The sequence below is a fragment of the Schistosoma mansoni genome, chromosome 1 (assembly GCF_000237925.1).
Source record: "Schistosoma mansoni strain Puerto Rico chromosome 1, complete genome".
NCBI lineage: Eukaryota > Metazoa > Platyhelminthes > Trematoda > Strigeidida > Schistosomatidae > Schistosoma > Schistosoma mansoni.
In genome coordinates, this window is record NC_031495.1 from 59,358,526 (window position 1) to 59,374,208 (window position 15,683).

General features: G+C 31.8%; 1 protein-coding gene across 1 annotated transcript in view; it reads left to right on the forward strand.

Moving 5' to 3' along the window:
• The window catches only part of Smp_180200 (putative zinc finger protein), a gene marked incomplete at both ends in the record, with an annotated part of 53,981 nt that extends 42,426 nt beyond the window's left edge, over nucleotides 1-11,555 (forward strand). Inside the window, 6 exons of the mRNA XM_018795035.1 lie at nucleotides 418-507; nucleotides 1,077-1,184; nucleotides 1,354-1,431; nucleotides 3,235-3,406; nucleotides 8,284-9,189; nucleotides 11,104-11,555. Coding sequence (XP_018649388.1) covers nucleotides 418-507; nucleotides 1,077-1,184; nucleotides 1,354-1,431; nucleotides 3,235-3,406; nucleotides 8,284-9,189; nucleotides 11,104-11,555 — 1,806 coding nt within the window. The remainder of the gene's footprint in view (nucleotides 1-417; nucleotides 508-1,076; nucleotides 1,185-1,353; nucleotides 1,432-3,234; nucleotides 3,407-8,283; nucleotides 9,190-11,103) is intronic.
• Nucleotides 11,556-15,683: the final 4,128 nt, after the last annotated feature.

The window sequence follows — 15,683 nt, forward strand, 5'->3', positions numbered from 1 at the left end:
CGAATTTTCATGAAATTCTTACTGTTATGCTATAAAGCTTTGACCCTATTTAATCAAAGATTACATACAATGTTCCAGTACTGGGTTTGATGTTTGTTACTGAGAGTATTTATTGAACGTAAATTTATCACATATTTAAATAAACATAACGCAAAATGTGGGCAAGACTTGCGATATAGTGGTTGTAAGTTGAACTCCTTAACCAATGAACAACCACTTCACATGAATGTAAATAACGTTACTCTAATCTAAAACTAACAATGGCTTGTGACTTTTAGCTGTTATTCGGATAATATTGGTCATTCTTGTTATTATAAAACTAAAATTAGACAGCAAAACATTGTACTTTTCAGATTTTGTAATTAATGACATTTACTTTTCTTTTTCTTCTATATTTTCTTATGTAAATATTTATAGGCTCTTTCAAATACACGAATGCTTGCATTTTATACCAAAGTTGAGCCAAAACTTCGTACTCTAGGAATTGCTTTAAAAACTGTCACAAAGGTAATACATTTTTATACTATGTTTTTAAATGTTGACCTATTTGTGTACGATAGCTTGTTTCTAGTGCTATAGTTTAATTAAAGTACTTCACTTTACCATAATAATTAAAAGCTTTTCTACAAGATGAGGTTGTTAACCCCATACAAAAACCCTCCTCTTTTTTACCCGGGTTTAGGACCGCATGTAACTCCAGAAAGGATGCAGGCAGAGTTATCCTAGTATAATCGTGAAAGTATATAAATTTCCAAGTTATGAGCTGTTACTTAAAACCAAGTTTTTAGAGTCTTCTACCTGTTTACTAAAAGTCGGCGATTGTTTTACGATAACAGTAATTTCCATAGTTGTGGACGCGACTATATAATACCTTTTTTATTTTAAGAAATACCCAGACGGAAAACTATGATGCATTTAAATTTGTTTGTAATGTGTAAAACACTGATTTGTTTTTTCCTTTATTTATCTTTGATTGATTACTCTGTAAAATGTTTTCTTAGCCGAATAATGTCGAAATTAATTTTTTCCGGGATTTTTCATCAACCAATATTTCTTGTTTTCTTGCTTTTTTACAGATAACAAAAATTGGAAGAGCAGCTTCCGGTGGTATTTCTTCTTATGCCTGGATCATTATGTTAATCCACTATCTCCAACAAATTGATCAACTCCCTGTTTTACAAGAAGTAAAGACAATAATATATATATATATATATATACCTTGATCAACTTTAAATCACTTTTTGAAGAATAATGTTTGATTTTCAAAAATTTGACCTATTATTGAATATTCACAAAAGAAAATCTTCAACTAGATTGTAGTTTGTCTTCTTTCATTTTTCCTTCCTGATTTAGCTTTATGAAGGATCAACAAAACCAACCACTCTTGTTAACGGTTGGAATGTCTGGTATCAAAATGATTTATCCGTTATAGTAAGTATAACCAGTTCTTATTAATTATCAAGAATTTATTGCTTATCTATACTCGACAAGAATTTCAACTATTCAGATGATTACTTGGATCATCACTGTTATTTATAAGCTAAGAATAAAAACGTTTAAAATTACTTTGATAAGAATAGACTGGTATTACATTTTCTGGAAACTGTAAAAATCATCAATCAACTGTTAATGTCCGAAATCGACTACTCACCTTAAAAAACTACATCTATTGACAGAAAATACACAAAAAGAGTTATCAGGATTGATACGTCTTGCTAATTGAACGCTATACTCGGTTCCTAAACTATTCTTATAACCCCCAAGCTAAAACTACACAGCAACTTGAATACTACAGAAAAGGCGCAAAATATGCGAGAAGCACTTTACTCCAAAGGTTTATTCATGTGCAGAAAATATAGGGTTTTTATAGTACTTTAAAAGTCCTTGGGTAACAATTTGAAAAGTTCCTTAAGAATCAATCACTATAAATGTGAGTTTAAAGTCACGGTATTCAACTTTACTCATATCATTTAAATTGTTCGAAATAGTGATTTAAAAAGTTGAGAAATATTATATTTTCAAATACAAACTAAGAATAGTAGAATTTGTCATCCCGGAGATTATGTCAATTAATGAAATGTATGCCACATTCTTAGTATTTAGTTCCCAACGGCATGTATTATATATATCAGTCACGTGGTCTAAACGAGATTAATTAAAATGATTTAGTTTCTTTAAGACTGATTTTTCGGAAAATACTTTGACAACAAACGGTAGGAGATAAACTCTACGTTGCCAAGTCATCTACGTGTATGATAGTCAGTAGTTGAAGTTATTTTTATATAAGCCACTCAGTTGTAGATAGTTTAGAATAATTTTTCATCATGGAATTAACTGAAGGTATGACTTTTTCTGTGTTGTAATTTTCCTTCTACCATGAATGATTGCGTTATACATGGCGTAATCGTAGCATGATCGAGTGGTATTTTCGTCTTAGAAAAATTAAAAATTTTTCATGTAAGCTTGCAAAAACGACAAATTATGAAAAACGCTCTTCATTATGGATTACGATAGTGTAAACAATAATTCTTGCTTCATTTTGGTTGGTCGCCAGATGCAAGGTCGTAATTGCGAATGAGAGTGGAGTTTATCCTCACCCCAACAAACTGATTCATTTCAAATACAGTTGATTTAATCAAGTATGAAAATTTCAGATGGTACATTTGCGCAAATTAAATTTATGTAATTTATATACATTACCAGCTCGCATATTTTCTTCATATTTGTATTGACCTAAGTAAAACTGAACGTCATCTTGTGTAAGCCTTGGTATATTCGATTGTTGAGAAAAAGAGTTATCCTTCAAGCATGATGGTTTCCCATTTTCCGTGAACGACAATGCTGATAAAGCGAGATTTTGAACTATAAGCTTATGCTCTAAGTTTATTTCAAATGAGTGAAAATGTTTAATATTGGTTTATACTAGATAAAATTCGAATTATGACTTCAAAATATAATAAGTTGATAGAATTTCATCAGTAAACAGTTACTGTTTCTAAAACGATTTCTACTTATCGTCTATAGCTATAATAAATTGGAACCTTACATTCCATTAAATTAAACTGAATAAATATGTACCATTAAACTATTAACATTATTTGACACTTATTGACAACTTTTCATTGATTTCACACTATTTTATTTATCGTTTAAATTGTAATGAATTCGAGCTCTTATTATATGCACTGAAGTTTTCTTCTTTTCTCCCAATATGTGTATGTATATACGTATTAGAATCGCTTATGGAAACCAGCTAATCCGTCACAACCAGTCGGAGAAATGTGGTTGGGATTTTTGCGTTATTATCTATTCGAATTCAATCATGATAAATATGTTGTAACTATTAGACAAAAGAAATTGTTAATACGATTTGTGAAAATGTGGAGATCTTTATTCGCTATTGAAGGTGAGTTATATATATATATATAGCACAAGAGTATTAGATAACTTTTAAGATCTTCAAGCACAAAACCTGAATATAGATTTTTATTTATCTGTAGGTGATTACTCGAAGCACTTCGAAAATTCACTACGTTTTTTATTGATGCTCAAAATAAAAACACATAACAATTGATCATTATTTTTCTTCGCTTATGTTTTCACTTCAGTAGTTATCATTCAGAATAAATTATCTTGGTACTTTGAATCTATCGCTTCTAGTGTTTCGTTTTAAGTTAGAAAACTGTTGTGTATACACTCGGACGTCGAAATGAATTTTTGTTTTCCAGTTCATAACATGAATATTTTCAGTATATTTGAGTGGTATTGATTAAGCTATTCAACTACATTTCAAGATGAAGGTTGATAATTTCTAAGTTTTCATGAATTTCTCATATAGTTTAGGTTATTAGTTACGAAACACTGGTAAAATAATCACACGTTCACACTGATAAAACCGAAAACAATTTCCACAGTTGTCTTATATTTTTTATTCATTAGCTAATGTGTAATTTCTTATGAAATTATAAAGTGAAAAATGGAACTATTAGTGTAAATGATAAATATTTGTCATTTCAGTATATGTATAACGATGTGAAAAAGCTGTTAAATTTTCCTTTTTTCATATAATATATCATCTTCCATTCATGTATTTGTTTCCTATTATCTTAACATTTTATATAATTTATACTACTCTTAATCTCTTTTTGTTTTAAATATATATTCTTCTTGGTGTTCTTAAACATACGATTAAGTAGACGAAGATTATCAGAACTATGTGATATATTAGCGCAATACATTTCGAACAATCTGATCACACATATGCTTGTTCAGAACATTTATATATAAAAATAAAAGGTCAACTAGACTGGACCTTTTATTTTTATATATAAATGTTCTTAACAAGTATATTGTGTGTGATCAGATTGTTCAAAATGTATTGCGCTAATATATCACATAGTTCTGATAATCTTCGTCCTTATTATTACATTATCGAAATTCATCAAAGGGACTAATTGCTTTATATACGATTAAGTGTAAGTGTATATTCTACTTCAGGAAACTAACAATTGAATTTGTTACTTTTATGTCCGGTGTTCAAACGATTATTTTATACTTATTTCTCTTTGTTTTATCACGTTTGTAGATCCTTTTAATTTAAATCATAACCTTACTGCTGGTTTGGGTCATTCTAGTAAGTTATAATGTTATCTGAAATATTGTGTTAATAATACTGATATTTATATTAAGTAATTTATATTTTAACTTATTAAAACTTTAAAAAACAAAAGATTCATTAAAAAAAAGAATAAAGACATCTCAGATAAGAAAATTTTCTCTTCAATGATATTATTTTCCGAAGCTGTACAATTTTACTTTTATAGGTGTATAGAAGAATCACATTCAGTCCCTTATTTTTCCATGGCCTAAACATCCATTTGAATTTCACAAATTATAATCGCTGATTATGACATTCTTCTCCTCCCCCTTCGCTTTTATTAAGTAGACAGTTATCTTTATCTTTTATTCCACAGATTATTATCTTTTATTACCTCTAAAACTATAACATAACGTAAGCTATTGATGATTGTGAATTACTTTGTTAAATAATGAGATACCTTTTCCATCCAATTTACATCAATATGATTTTTTTTTTCTTATTTTATTAAAATCAACTAAATTTTATCACATTCTCAATAAACAATATAGAATATAAAAACCCATGGAATTGCATACAAAAGTCTTTTTCACTATCTTCAGGTTTATTTCAGGATTTCTATATTCTATACGTGTTTCTATTACAAAATACAGAGCCGTTGAATTTTTTTCAGATCCCAAAGACTAGATATCATATGACTGAAAACTGCTAAATGCTTACTTTATATATGTGACTGACAGTTAGATTAGTTTTGTATTAACACTAGAATGGTTTAGAACAGTATATTTTTTCTTCCGCTTCAACTATGTAAACGCTGTTCTCATCTGACATACTAACTATGTCACCCGCAGTATCCAGATACTTGAGATTTTCAATTATTTGTAACTGTAACATTAAGAGGTGGTGTTGTTGTGTGTTTTAAATTGTTGTACGGATATTGTTGTCTAAGGCAATGCAAATATATTTATGATGCTCATGAGCACTGATTAGGTGAATTTAGTTCGATTTGTTTTCACACACAAATTAATGATCATTATTCTTTTCTTTCAGAAATATCTTGAGGATGTCATAAATTACAATCTAAAGAAAGAATCAAGTAAATTTAAGACGAAGCTCGGTCATTATATGTCGTAGCATTCACTGAACTCATTTATGTTATCCATCTTTAACAGACGATCTTAAATTCATCAATCCAGTTAAAAAATGGAAAACAGTAATGATATTATGGGTTGTAACGACTGATAAGGCTATTATTAACCGTTTTCTTTTTCCAAATCCGGTACTTCAGAAAATCATTCTTATTGACAAGTAGTAAACATCTGGGTATTGACATTTATCTTAGTTATATTCATTTGCTTTCTTTTTGTAAAGTCCTTATGATTAATTATTTTATTTTTCTTGCACCAAATTTAACTTTTCTAGTGTTTCTTTATATTCTTACCGTATTCCACACGGTTCTTGTTCATCATACTACATTCTTGCCAAAACAAATGTCCATAAACCAATGGTACTAGTAAGTCTTGTATTTGTCACGTGATTATAAGTTTGTAGATTTTTCCCTAATGATCACATAATTTTCATTAATCAAACGAAATATTGAAAATAAAGCATATTGACTTATTTATTGTTAACTTAGAAAACGAACGTCTCAAGGAGATCATTTAGAAACTAGATGTAATACCATCATCATATCGATGATTTATTCATCATCATCATCATCATCGGTCAAAATAATAATAATAACATTAATAATAAACAGGAACTCTTACATTAGTGTAGTGGTTCACACTTATCAATCGCTTTCACTTATGAAAATAACAAGTGTGATAATAAATTATATTTCCTTGACACCTTATTAAACAGGAAGGAAAAATGCCTCGTTAAGCAGAAATAAAGTTAAGTCGACTTTTCTCTTGGTAGATCTAAGTATTATTTTCATATCTGTACTAGTAATTCTCGATGAAACATGTTTTCACAACTCAGTTGACTAATTTAGTGAAGTAACTCAAATATATCCTTGATATTCACTTAGTATTGTTTGTTTGAATCTTCCCATCGATGTGTTAGGACTGCAACGGGTCAGTCACTATCCATCTCTGCATATCCTTGATATGTTTACTATTGTAATATTGATATCATAAACTACTGTCACTCTGCTTATTGGTCTTTTCTGCTTATAATAAACAAACTGACACCTTAAAAGTATTATCTGTCAGTTAGTTATGGGTTTATGAAGGTTTATAGTGAGTTTTGTGAATTTCCAGTTGAAATGCACTCACAAATAAATTTGTAGACCTGGCACTAATTAATAAATGGAACTCACCAAAAAACATATGTGTATCCTTGGGTTAGAGCCATTTATTTTGCGTGAGTGAATGTTTATTGACATTATTCAGTTGTCAAAAAAAATATATTGAACGATATTTGTGTGGGATTTCTCAAATGATTCCCTAAACTGCCGCACATAGTCTTGGTGTGACCATAGTCGAAATACGTAAGTTTTTGGATTGTAAAGATTTAATGTTTTTAAAACCAAAATTAAGACAATGCAAAAGCAGAAATCAGTGCAATCTTCTGAAGGTAAAAAATAGACAAGGAAAATGATACATAACCATAGTATACAAGAAGTCAGTCAATGAAACCTAGTTTCGTACAACTTTGTGATTGGCAAATAAACAAAGAATAACCACATCAAGTTCAGGGCTAGTCAAAGTAATAGGTATTTAATAATATTGGTAGGTTAGTTTGTCGATCAAACTTAATAATTTGAACTCGTGACACATCCATTTTCAAACAGATTTTCCTCTATGTCTTTGCCATTTTGGTAGTTCTCTATTTTTTTCAGTAGATAAGAGTTAAATAATAAACATCATTGGGTTTCAGTCTGTCGAGATGACTAAAGAGTTTGGTGCAGATGTGCATTGGTCTGAGTTCTCACATCACAACTTTTCAAAATGAAATTAAAAAGATTGTTTGCTATGAAATTCGAATGACAGTCGTATCAGTGAAAGTAAGAAACATTGAACTTACAGAGCAGGATTCTAAAATGAAGTGATAAATCGATGTAAAATAGCCTTTAAACTCAAGATCTAGGTAAAGGTAGTGGGGTTTCTCCACTGTGACCAGTTTTCAGCCACATCAACCATTATCTCTAACTGTCAATCAAGCTAATCGCCCAGAACTTAACCAGTAGTAATCTTCACTTAGCAACATAGCATTGACCAATGGTCTAAGATTTCATAACTACTGTCAGCTTTATTTCAATCTACTGCTTTTTCAGTCGGTATTACAAGTCTAGATAGATAGATTTTGGGCATGTGTAACACATGTTAATGAAGTTTCACGGTTTCGTCAACCGATATCCCATCCTCACCCAATACTTTACTTCTAACCTAATCATTGCTCACTTAGCTTTTCTACTATAAATGAACAGTGTTTTATAAACACTTATGATCAAATACCAGTAATCTACTCATGCTTTTTGCTTTCAAAAGGCAAAATCTAACAAGTCTCACTGCATCCTATAATGACATATTTATTTGTCTTAGACTTTTTCCTTCAATGTAATTTTGTTAGTTTTGTATTGTATATGTTCTATTTTTCTACGGAAGATTAATTATTTCGGCAATTTTTAAACATTAATTTTCATCTTGAACGTTCACTTTTTAGCCATTTGTTTTCGCCAGAATACATTGTTGTTGATAGAAAGCTTTTAAGAAAAAATACGCTTTGTTTTATATGTAATCAAACTGGACATGTTGCATTTGAATGTCCAAGCAATAAAAAGAAAAATAAAAGGGAGAATTCTGATATAGTTGCATTACATTCACTGATTGGTCATTTTTTACATAAAACTCAAGCATCACAGTCAAATTCACAGAAACCAATGGATCAACATTATGATAATTCAAATCAAAATCGCCAGTTGAATTCGACTAGTACTGTTTGTAAAACCTTTCGTAAACCTAATAATACTCCAACAAACATATCATCACATACCTATAGGAATCCTTTCAAACCACAAAATAGTTATCAAGTTCAACAGATAAGAAATAATTTTCAGCAACAACCTTTCATTTCTAATTATCATCATGTACAACCGCATCATGTAAATATGCCTACTAATTTGAATTCGATACTTCCGTCAGTACCGTACCCAACTCCTCTGCTTCCGAATAATACTGTTGGCTTTATCCCTAACTATGGTTTCATGCCTAACAGTTTATCAAATCACCTTGTGCAATCTAATGTCTACGATCGACAACAATCCTTTCCTCCGTCCTATTATTCACCACCTCTTGGTTGTGTAAACAATCAACAACAATATAAAAATACCATACAAGCGAATCACCCAGTTAATTACCGACCAAAAGGTCAACAAAATAATAATAATGAGACTAAAAATTATCATAAATTCAGTCGGGTATCTAGTTCAAGTGTTTATCAAGAACAATTGCCATCTGTTACATCAAACCATCCAATAGCTGTTACGTCTAATAAATCTCCGTGTAAGCCAAAAAAATATAACAATAATCAGAATGTGTCTAATCCTCATCAAACTAATAGTGTATTACGAAAATCACACAATCATGGTAAGTATGGTTCTTGGTTTAGTGAACTAGTGATATTGTTGTAAAGCTAGACATTGCATTCATTTAAGGAAAATAAGTTGGCTTTTAATTAACACAATATATTTAAACGAAGCAGGAATGACAATATTTACAGAATACAATGAATTCATTGTATTTTGTCGCTTTCTCTACAGTCACATATAAGCTAATATATTCTGCAAAAATTGGCTCTTTTGCTTTATCCAAATTTGTGAGGGGAATCAATTTCAGGAGTTAAATAAGGTAATCTCATAATAAATATATTTTGTTATATCTCAATGAGTAGAAATTTGTGTTTTCTGATGTTTCGTAACTTCGTGTAAGTCGTCTCTTCAGAGAAAATAAATAAAACGTCAGAAATACAAAATTCTATTCACTGGGATATCACTGAAATATATTTATTAATAAATTTCTACCCAATGCTCAATTTATTTGAAGATAATCTCATGTTCACTTTCACATTAGTTTTGGTCCTGATACAATTGTTTTTGACAAGCCGACAAAATAGGTGCATGTTGTTTTTATAAAAATTGCTAAAGTTGATCGGAGTTTCAAATTTTTGCATACTGATAAATAATCACTGTGTTTCTATTTCGATATCTTTTCAACCATCAAGTTACTGTTTTGTATTTAATAGTTCATTGAGAATGAATTCAGAAATCTTATTTTTTTTAATGAATACATTTTACAATCAGAACACCAAAATGCCGAATAAATTGTCTTAAGTATCATACTTACTATTAGCTACGTTGACTTACAATTCATTTAAACGTTTACGTAGAACATTGGTAATGTGTTAAGTTCTCTTGATTGTGGAACCTTCATTGCCATGCTGAATAACATTTTCAGCATCTTCATTTAGAAGTAAAATCTTTAGTTATTCAGCAAGTGTTATATACTACATTGCTCGTGATTGACTGTCTTCATATGTCCTTATATTCACGTTGACCATCTTTATTGATTGAGATGTGAACTTGCTATTAAGTGACCTTGTCCATATAGGTTCATTATATTGAGTCTTATGTCGTTATGTCTGTTGGGTGCTAGTTAATCTGAATGCTATGTCTCTAAGAATTCTTCGTTATTTTTGGAGTTTCCCCGATTCAAATTATTGACATTTCTCCACTAGAATTTGTGTCCATAGTTTTCTGCAAGCATCGATATCATTTACAGTACGTCGTGTCGCTTTCCTGCTAATCTATATTCATTTATGCTTAAAATACTTCACTACTATTAATAGATCTTGGTAGATTGGTAAATAGCTGGAATATTCTAATATAGATCTAAGTAATACATTCGTAGTTAATAAACTGATAGGTCTTGCTAGTTGAACGCTATACTCGGGTCCTAAGCCAGTCTCGTAACCCCCAAGCTAAATCTACACAGTGACTTGAACACGAAAGAAAAGACGCTAAATATGCGAGAAGCACTTTACTTCAAAGGTTCATTTATGTACAGAAAATATAGGGTTTTTATAGCATTTTAGAAGTCCTTGGGTTTTTCTGAAAATTATAGAATGCTACTAACATAGTAGCAATGTGGTAATCAGTCAATCAGATACTCTACATGTGACTTTTCATTTTCGTGATGTTTCTAGCGAAACGTCTAGTCAAACGCTGATTGAACAAAATGCTTCTTTATGTTCCCTGAGCTTGTCGTTTCTATTGCGAGAAATTTTCAGGATCGCCCCAACAAAGCTGTATCTTAGTGATGACGAATGATCTAATAATAACTCATTAGCCATAAATCATCAAAAACAACTGTTTGATAAATACTCAGTAAAAATATGTAATTGGGATAATTCGGTGCAAATCGGTTTTCCACATTTTTTTTTCTCCGTCTCTATGAACAATGTTTTATATCCAGAAAATATTATTTTATACATTTATTATTTAGAATTTGAATCTTCCTTTGCCAAAGATTCAAACTGCAATAATCCTGGAATCATTAATGATCATACTTCTAAAAGTGCTTTGCCATCCTCAGGGAATCAGACAAATAGTTGCAGTACAACATCATATCGACAAAAACAATCCAATTCTCCAGTGAAAGTTAAATCAAATTTTCAACAATCCCCACAAAAGGCGAAATGCTCAGTATCTAATGGATGTGTTATAGATTCACATGAAAAAAGAAAATATCCAATAACAGAATCAAATAAAGTCAATTCAGTGTTTAGAGGCAATCGAAATTGTCAACGTTTTGGCTGTCCAACTAAAACACAATTATCAAACAATGTCAATAATAATAATGGTCATTTGGTAGATGAAAATTTAGTTAAACGTCTTCACAATATGTCCACTACATCTTCATCTTCACAGAGTAGCAACAATAAATACCGCTACTAATGTACTAAATCACAACTTCAAAATAACCTTTATGACAAATTTACTGAGACAAGAGTGCGTATACTGGATTTTCTTTACATTTAATTGGATATTTTATTCAATAAACATGTATTGTTATTAACAACCAAATTGCATGTTAAAATTGCAGTGCTACTTATTGTATTTTTTATTTTGACTTCATGGATCTTATTTTATTTACTGGGAGATGGGGTGTGGAATAGGTTTTTAGTGGCCATGTTATGTTTAGTATTGTGTTGAGTATCTCTGAGAAAATACTACTCATATGGGACCGAAAATATTGTGATCAGATTGATCAGCCTTTTAACAAACAATGGTATTTCAACTGTGACACAAACACACGCAATCGAAGAATATAAGTCTGGGATTTACTAGGAAGTTACTATTTTCCGAGGTGAAGTGATTTAATGGATAGAAGTTCTATGTGATTAGTATTACCGTGACCTGAATTACAATAGTTTGCTTTAAAAACATATAAATTATGAGTAGCTAATTGATATGAAGACTTCGACTGTATCAATTCCACGGCTACTGCAGGTCACGAACCCAGTAAAAGGAGAGGGATTGGGCATGAGGTCACAGTCCTCCATCCCGTACAAGAGGAACATGAAAAGTTCGCGCAATGTGAGACACTGAGAGGACCAACGAAGTATCTACGAAAATAAAGAGATACAACTTGGAAGTGTTCGAAATCAGTGAAACACATTAGACCCAAGCTGAACAGATAAGGATAGAGCCGGGAGAGATGCTGCTGTACTCCACTCACAAAGGAGGAAATGCTCCATACACTCATGGGGTTGCTCTGATGTCAAGAGAAGCACGTTTTGCAGGCTCATCAAAGCATCCTTCAAAACAAAGGAGGAAATCACAATGAATGTTATGCACCCACCAATGAAAACAAAAACGACGATAAAAATCAGTTTTACGGGAGTCTGCAGTCGATCTTAGCGAGGTGCTCAGGACAGAACTTCACCACCCTGATGGGAGACCTAAACACCCAAAGTTGGAATTGACAACACCGAGTATGAGGATGTCATGGGACGACATGGATAGAGAGAAAGAGAAGAAAATATTGAGATGTTCACAAATTTGTGTGCATTCAACAAAAATGGTTATAAATGGCACAATGTTCCCACACAAACACATACAAAAAGCTACATGGGTCTATTTCACTGGATCACACAACAAAGAACCAGATAGATCATATTTGTATCAATAAAAAATTCAGAAGGATAATGGAAAACGTGAGATCCAGGAGAGGAGCTGACATAGCTTCAGATTACCACTCGGTTGTGGCTAAGATAAAACTAAAGCTAAAGAAACACTGGACAATTGGGGAAACAGTATTACAAAGGTTCAATACACCCTTCCTTAAAGATACTAACAAACTCAACCAATTCAAGATAGCACTCAACAATAGATTCCGATCCTTACACGATCCACTGAAAGAAGAAACTACTATGGAGGACAATTGAAAAGGAATCAAAGAAGACTAACTGCGACGTGTCAGGAGCTACTAGGCCGCAACAAGCATCATCATAAGGAATGGGTCACTATGGAAACCCTGCACAGGATTCAAGAGAGGAAGAACAAGAAAACAGCAATTAACAACAGTCGAACACGAGCAGAGAAAGTAAAGGCACAAGCAGAGTACGCAGAAGCAGACAATCAAGTGGAGAAGAGCATTAGAGCTAACAATTAGTTATACGTGGAAGACCTAACAACGACAATGGAAAAAGCTGCACAGAAGGAAATATAAAACAACTATATGACACAACGAAGAAACTAGTAAGGAAACATAGTAAACCAGAGAGACCAGTCAAGGATAAAGAAGACAGGCCAATCGCCGTTATTCAAGAACAAAGGGATATGTGGGTAAAATACTGTGAGAAACTCTTGAATAGGCCAGCTCGATTGAATCCACCGGACATCGAAGCAGCACACACAGACCTTCCTATAGATGTCACTCCACCAACGATCGAAGAAATCAATTGTGACCATCAGACAAATCAAGAGTGGGAAAGCAGCAGGACCTGACAATATACCAGCTGAAGTACTAAAGTCAGACATAGAAGTAACTGCAAACATGCTTCACGTTTTACTCATGAAGATTTGGGAGGAATAACAAGTGCCGACAAACTGGAAATAAGGATACCTCATCAAGATACCAAATAAAGGAGGTCTGCGCGACTGTGATAACTGCAGGGGCATCACACTACTATCAATACCAGGAAACGTTTTCAACAGAGTGTTGCTGAACCGGATGAAGGGTTCGGTAACTTGAACTCCTGAATAGAAATGGGAAAGAGGAATGCCAAATCTCACAATGCATTGATAATCAGAAGCAGGCATGAAAAGGATGAATAGCAACTGGAAAGTATTGCACAGGACAGAGTTCTTCTATGGTTAACCCATTGGCTGGTTGAGTGTTATCCACATGATTTGTTGTGTTTTGTAAAACTGATATCTGTAGTGGCTCAGCGAATTTACAGTTTGTGGAAGTTTCTTTTTTTGTTCTCTGTTACACACTATGTGACTGTAGGTGAGATATTCATAATAAATATGTACCATTATTTGTTATTGATCTTGCTCAATATCATAGACATATAACAAAAGGAAATACAGTACTGGGTTTTTCTCAACAATCGAATATACCAAGGCTTACACAAGATGACGTTCAGTTTTACTTAGGTCAATACAAATATGAAGAAAATATGCGAGCTGGTAATGTATATAAATTACATAAATTTAATTTGCGCAAATGTACCATCTGAAATTTTCATACTTGATTAAATCAACTGTATTTGAAATGAATCAGTTTGTTGGGGTGAGGATAAACTCCACTCTCATTCGCAATTACGACCTTGCATCTGGCGACCAACCAAAATGAAGCAAGAATTATTGTTTACACTATCGTAATCCATAATGAAGAGCGTTTTTCATAATTTGTCGTTTTTGCAAGCTTACATGAAAAATTTTTAATTTTTCTAAGACGAAAATACCACTCGATCATGCTACGATTACGCCATGTATAACGCAATCATTCATGGTAGAAGGAAAATTACAACACAGAAAAAGTCATACCTTCAGTTAATTCCATGATGAAAAATTATTCTAAACTATCTACAACTGAGTGGCTTATATAAAAATAACTTCAACTACTGACTATCATACACGTAGATGACTTGGCAACGTAGAGTTTATCTCCTACCGTTTGTTGTCAAAGTATTTTCCGAAAAATCAGTCTTAAAGAAACTAAATCATTTTAATTAATCTCGTTTAGACCACGTGACTGATATATATAATACATGCCGTTGGGAACTAAATACTAAGAATGTGGCATACATTTCATTAATTGACATAATCTCCGGGATGACAAATTCTACTATTCTTAGTTTGTATTTGAAAATATAATATTTCTCAACTTTTTAAATCACTATTTCGAACAATTTAAATGATATGAGTAAAGTTGAATACCGTGACTTTAAACTCACATTTATAGTGATTGATTCTTAAGGAACTTTTCAAATTGTTACCCAAGGACTTTTAAAGTACTATAAAAACCCTATATTTTCTGCACATGAATAAACCTTTGGAGTAAAGTGCTTCTCGCATATTTTGCGCCTTTTCTGTAGTATTCAAGTTGCTGTGTAGTTTTAGCTTGGGGGTTATAAGAATAGTTTAGGAACCGAGTATAGCGTTCAATTAGCAAGACGTATCAATCCTGATAACTCTTTTTGTGTATTTTCTGTCAATAGATGTAGTTTTTTAAGGTGAGTAGTCGATTTCGGACATTAACAGTTGATTGATGATTTTTACAGTTTCCAGAAAATGTAATACCAGTCTATTCTTATCAAAGTAATTTTAAACGTTTTTATTCTTAGCTTATAAATAACAGTGATGATCCAAGTAATCATCTGAATAGTTGAAATTCTTGTCGAGTATAGATAAGCAATAAATTCTTGATAATTAATAAGAACTGGTTATACTTACTATAACGGATAAATCATTTTGATACCAGACATTCCAACCGTTAACAAGAGTGGTTGGTTTTGTTGATCCTTCATAAAGCTAAATCAGGAAGGAAAAATGAAAGAAGACAAACTACAA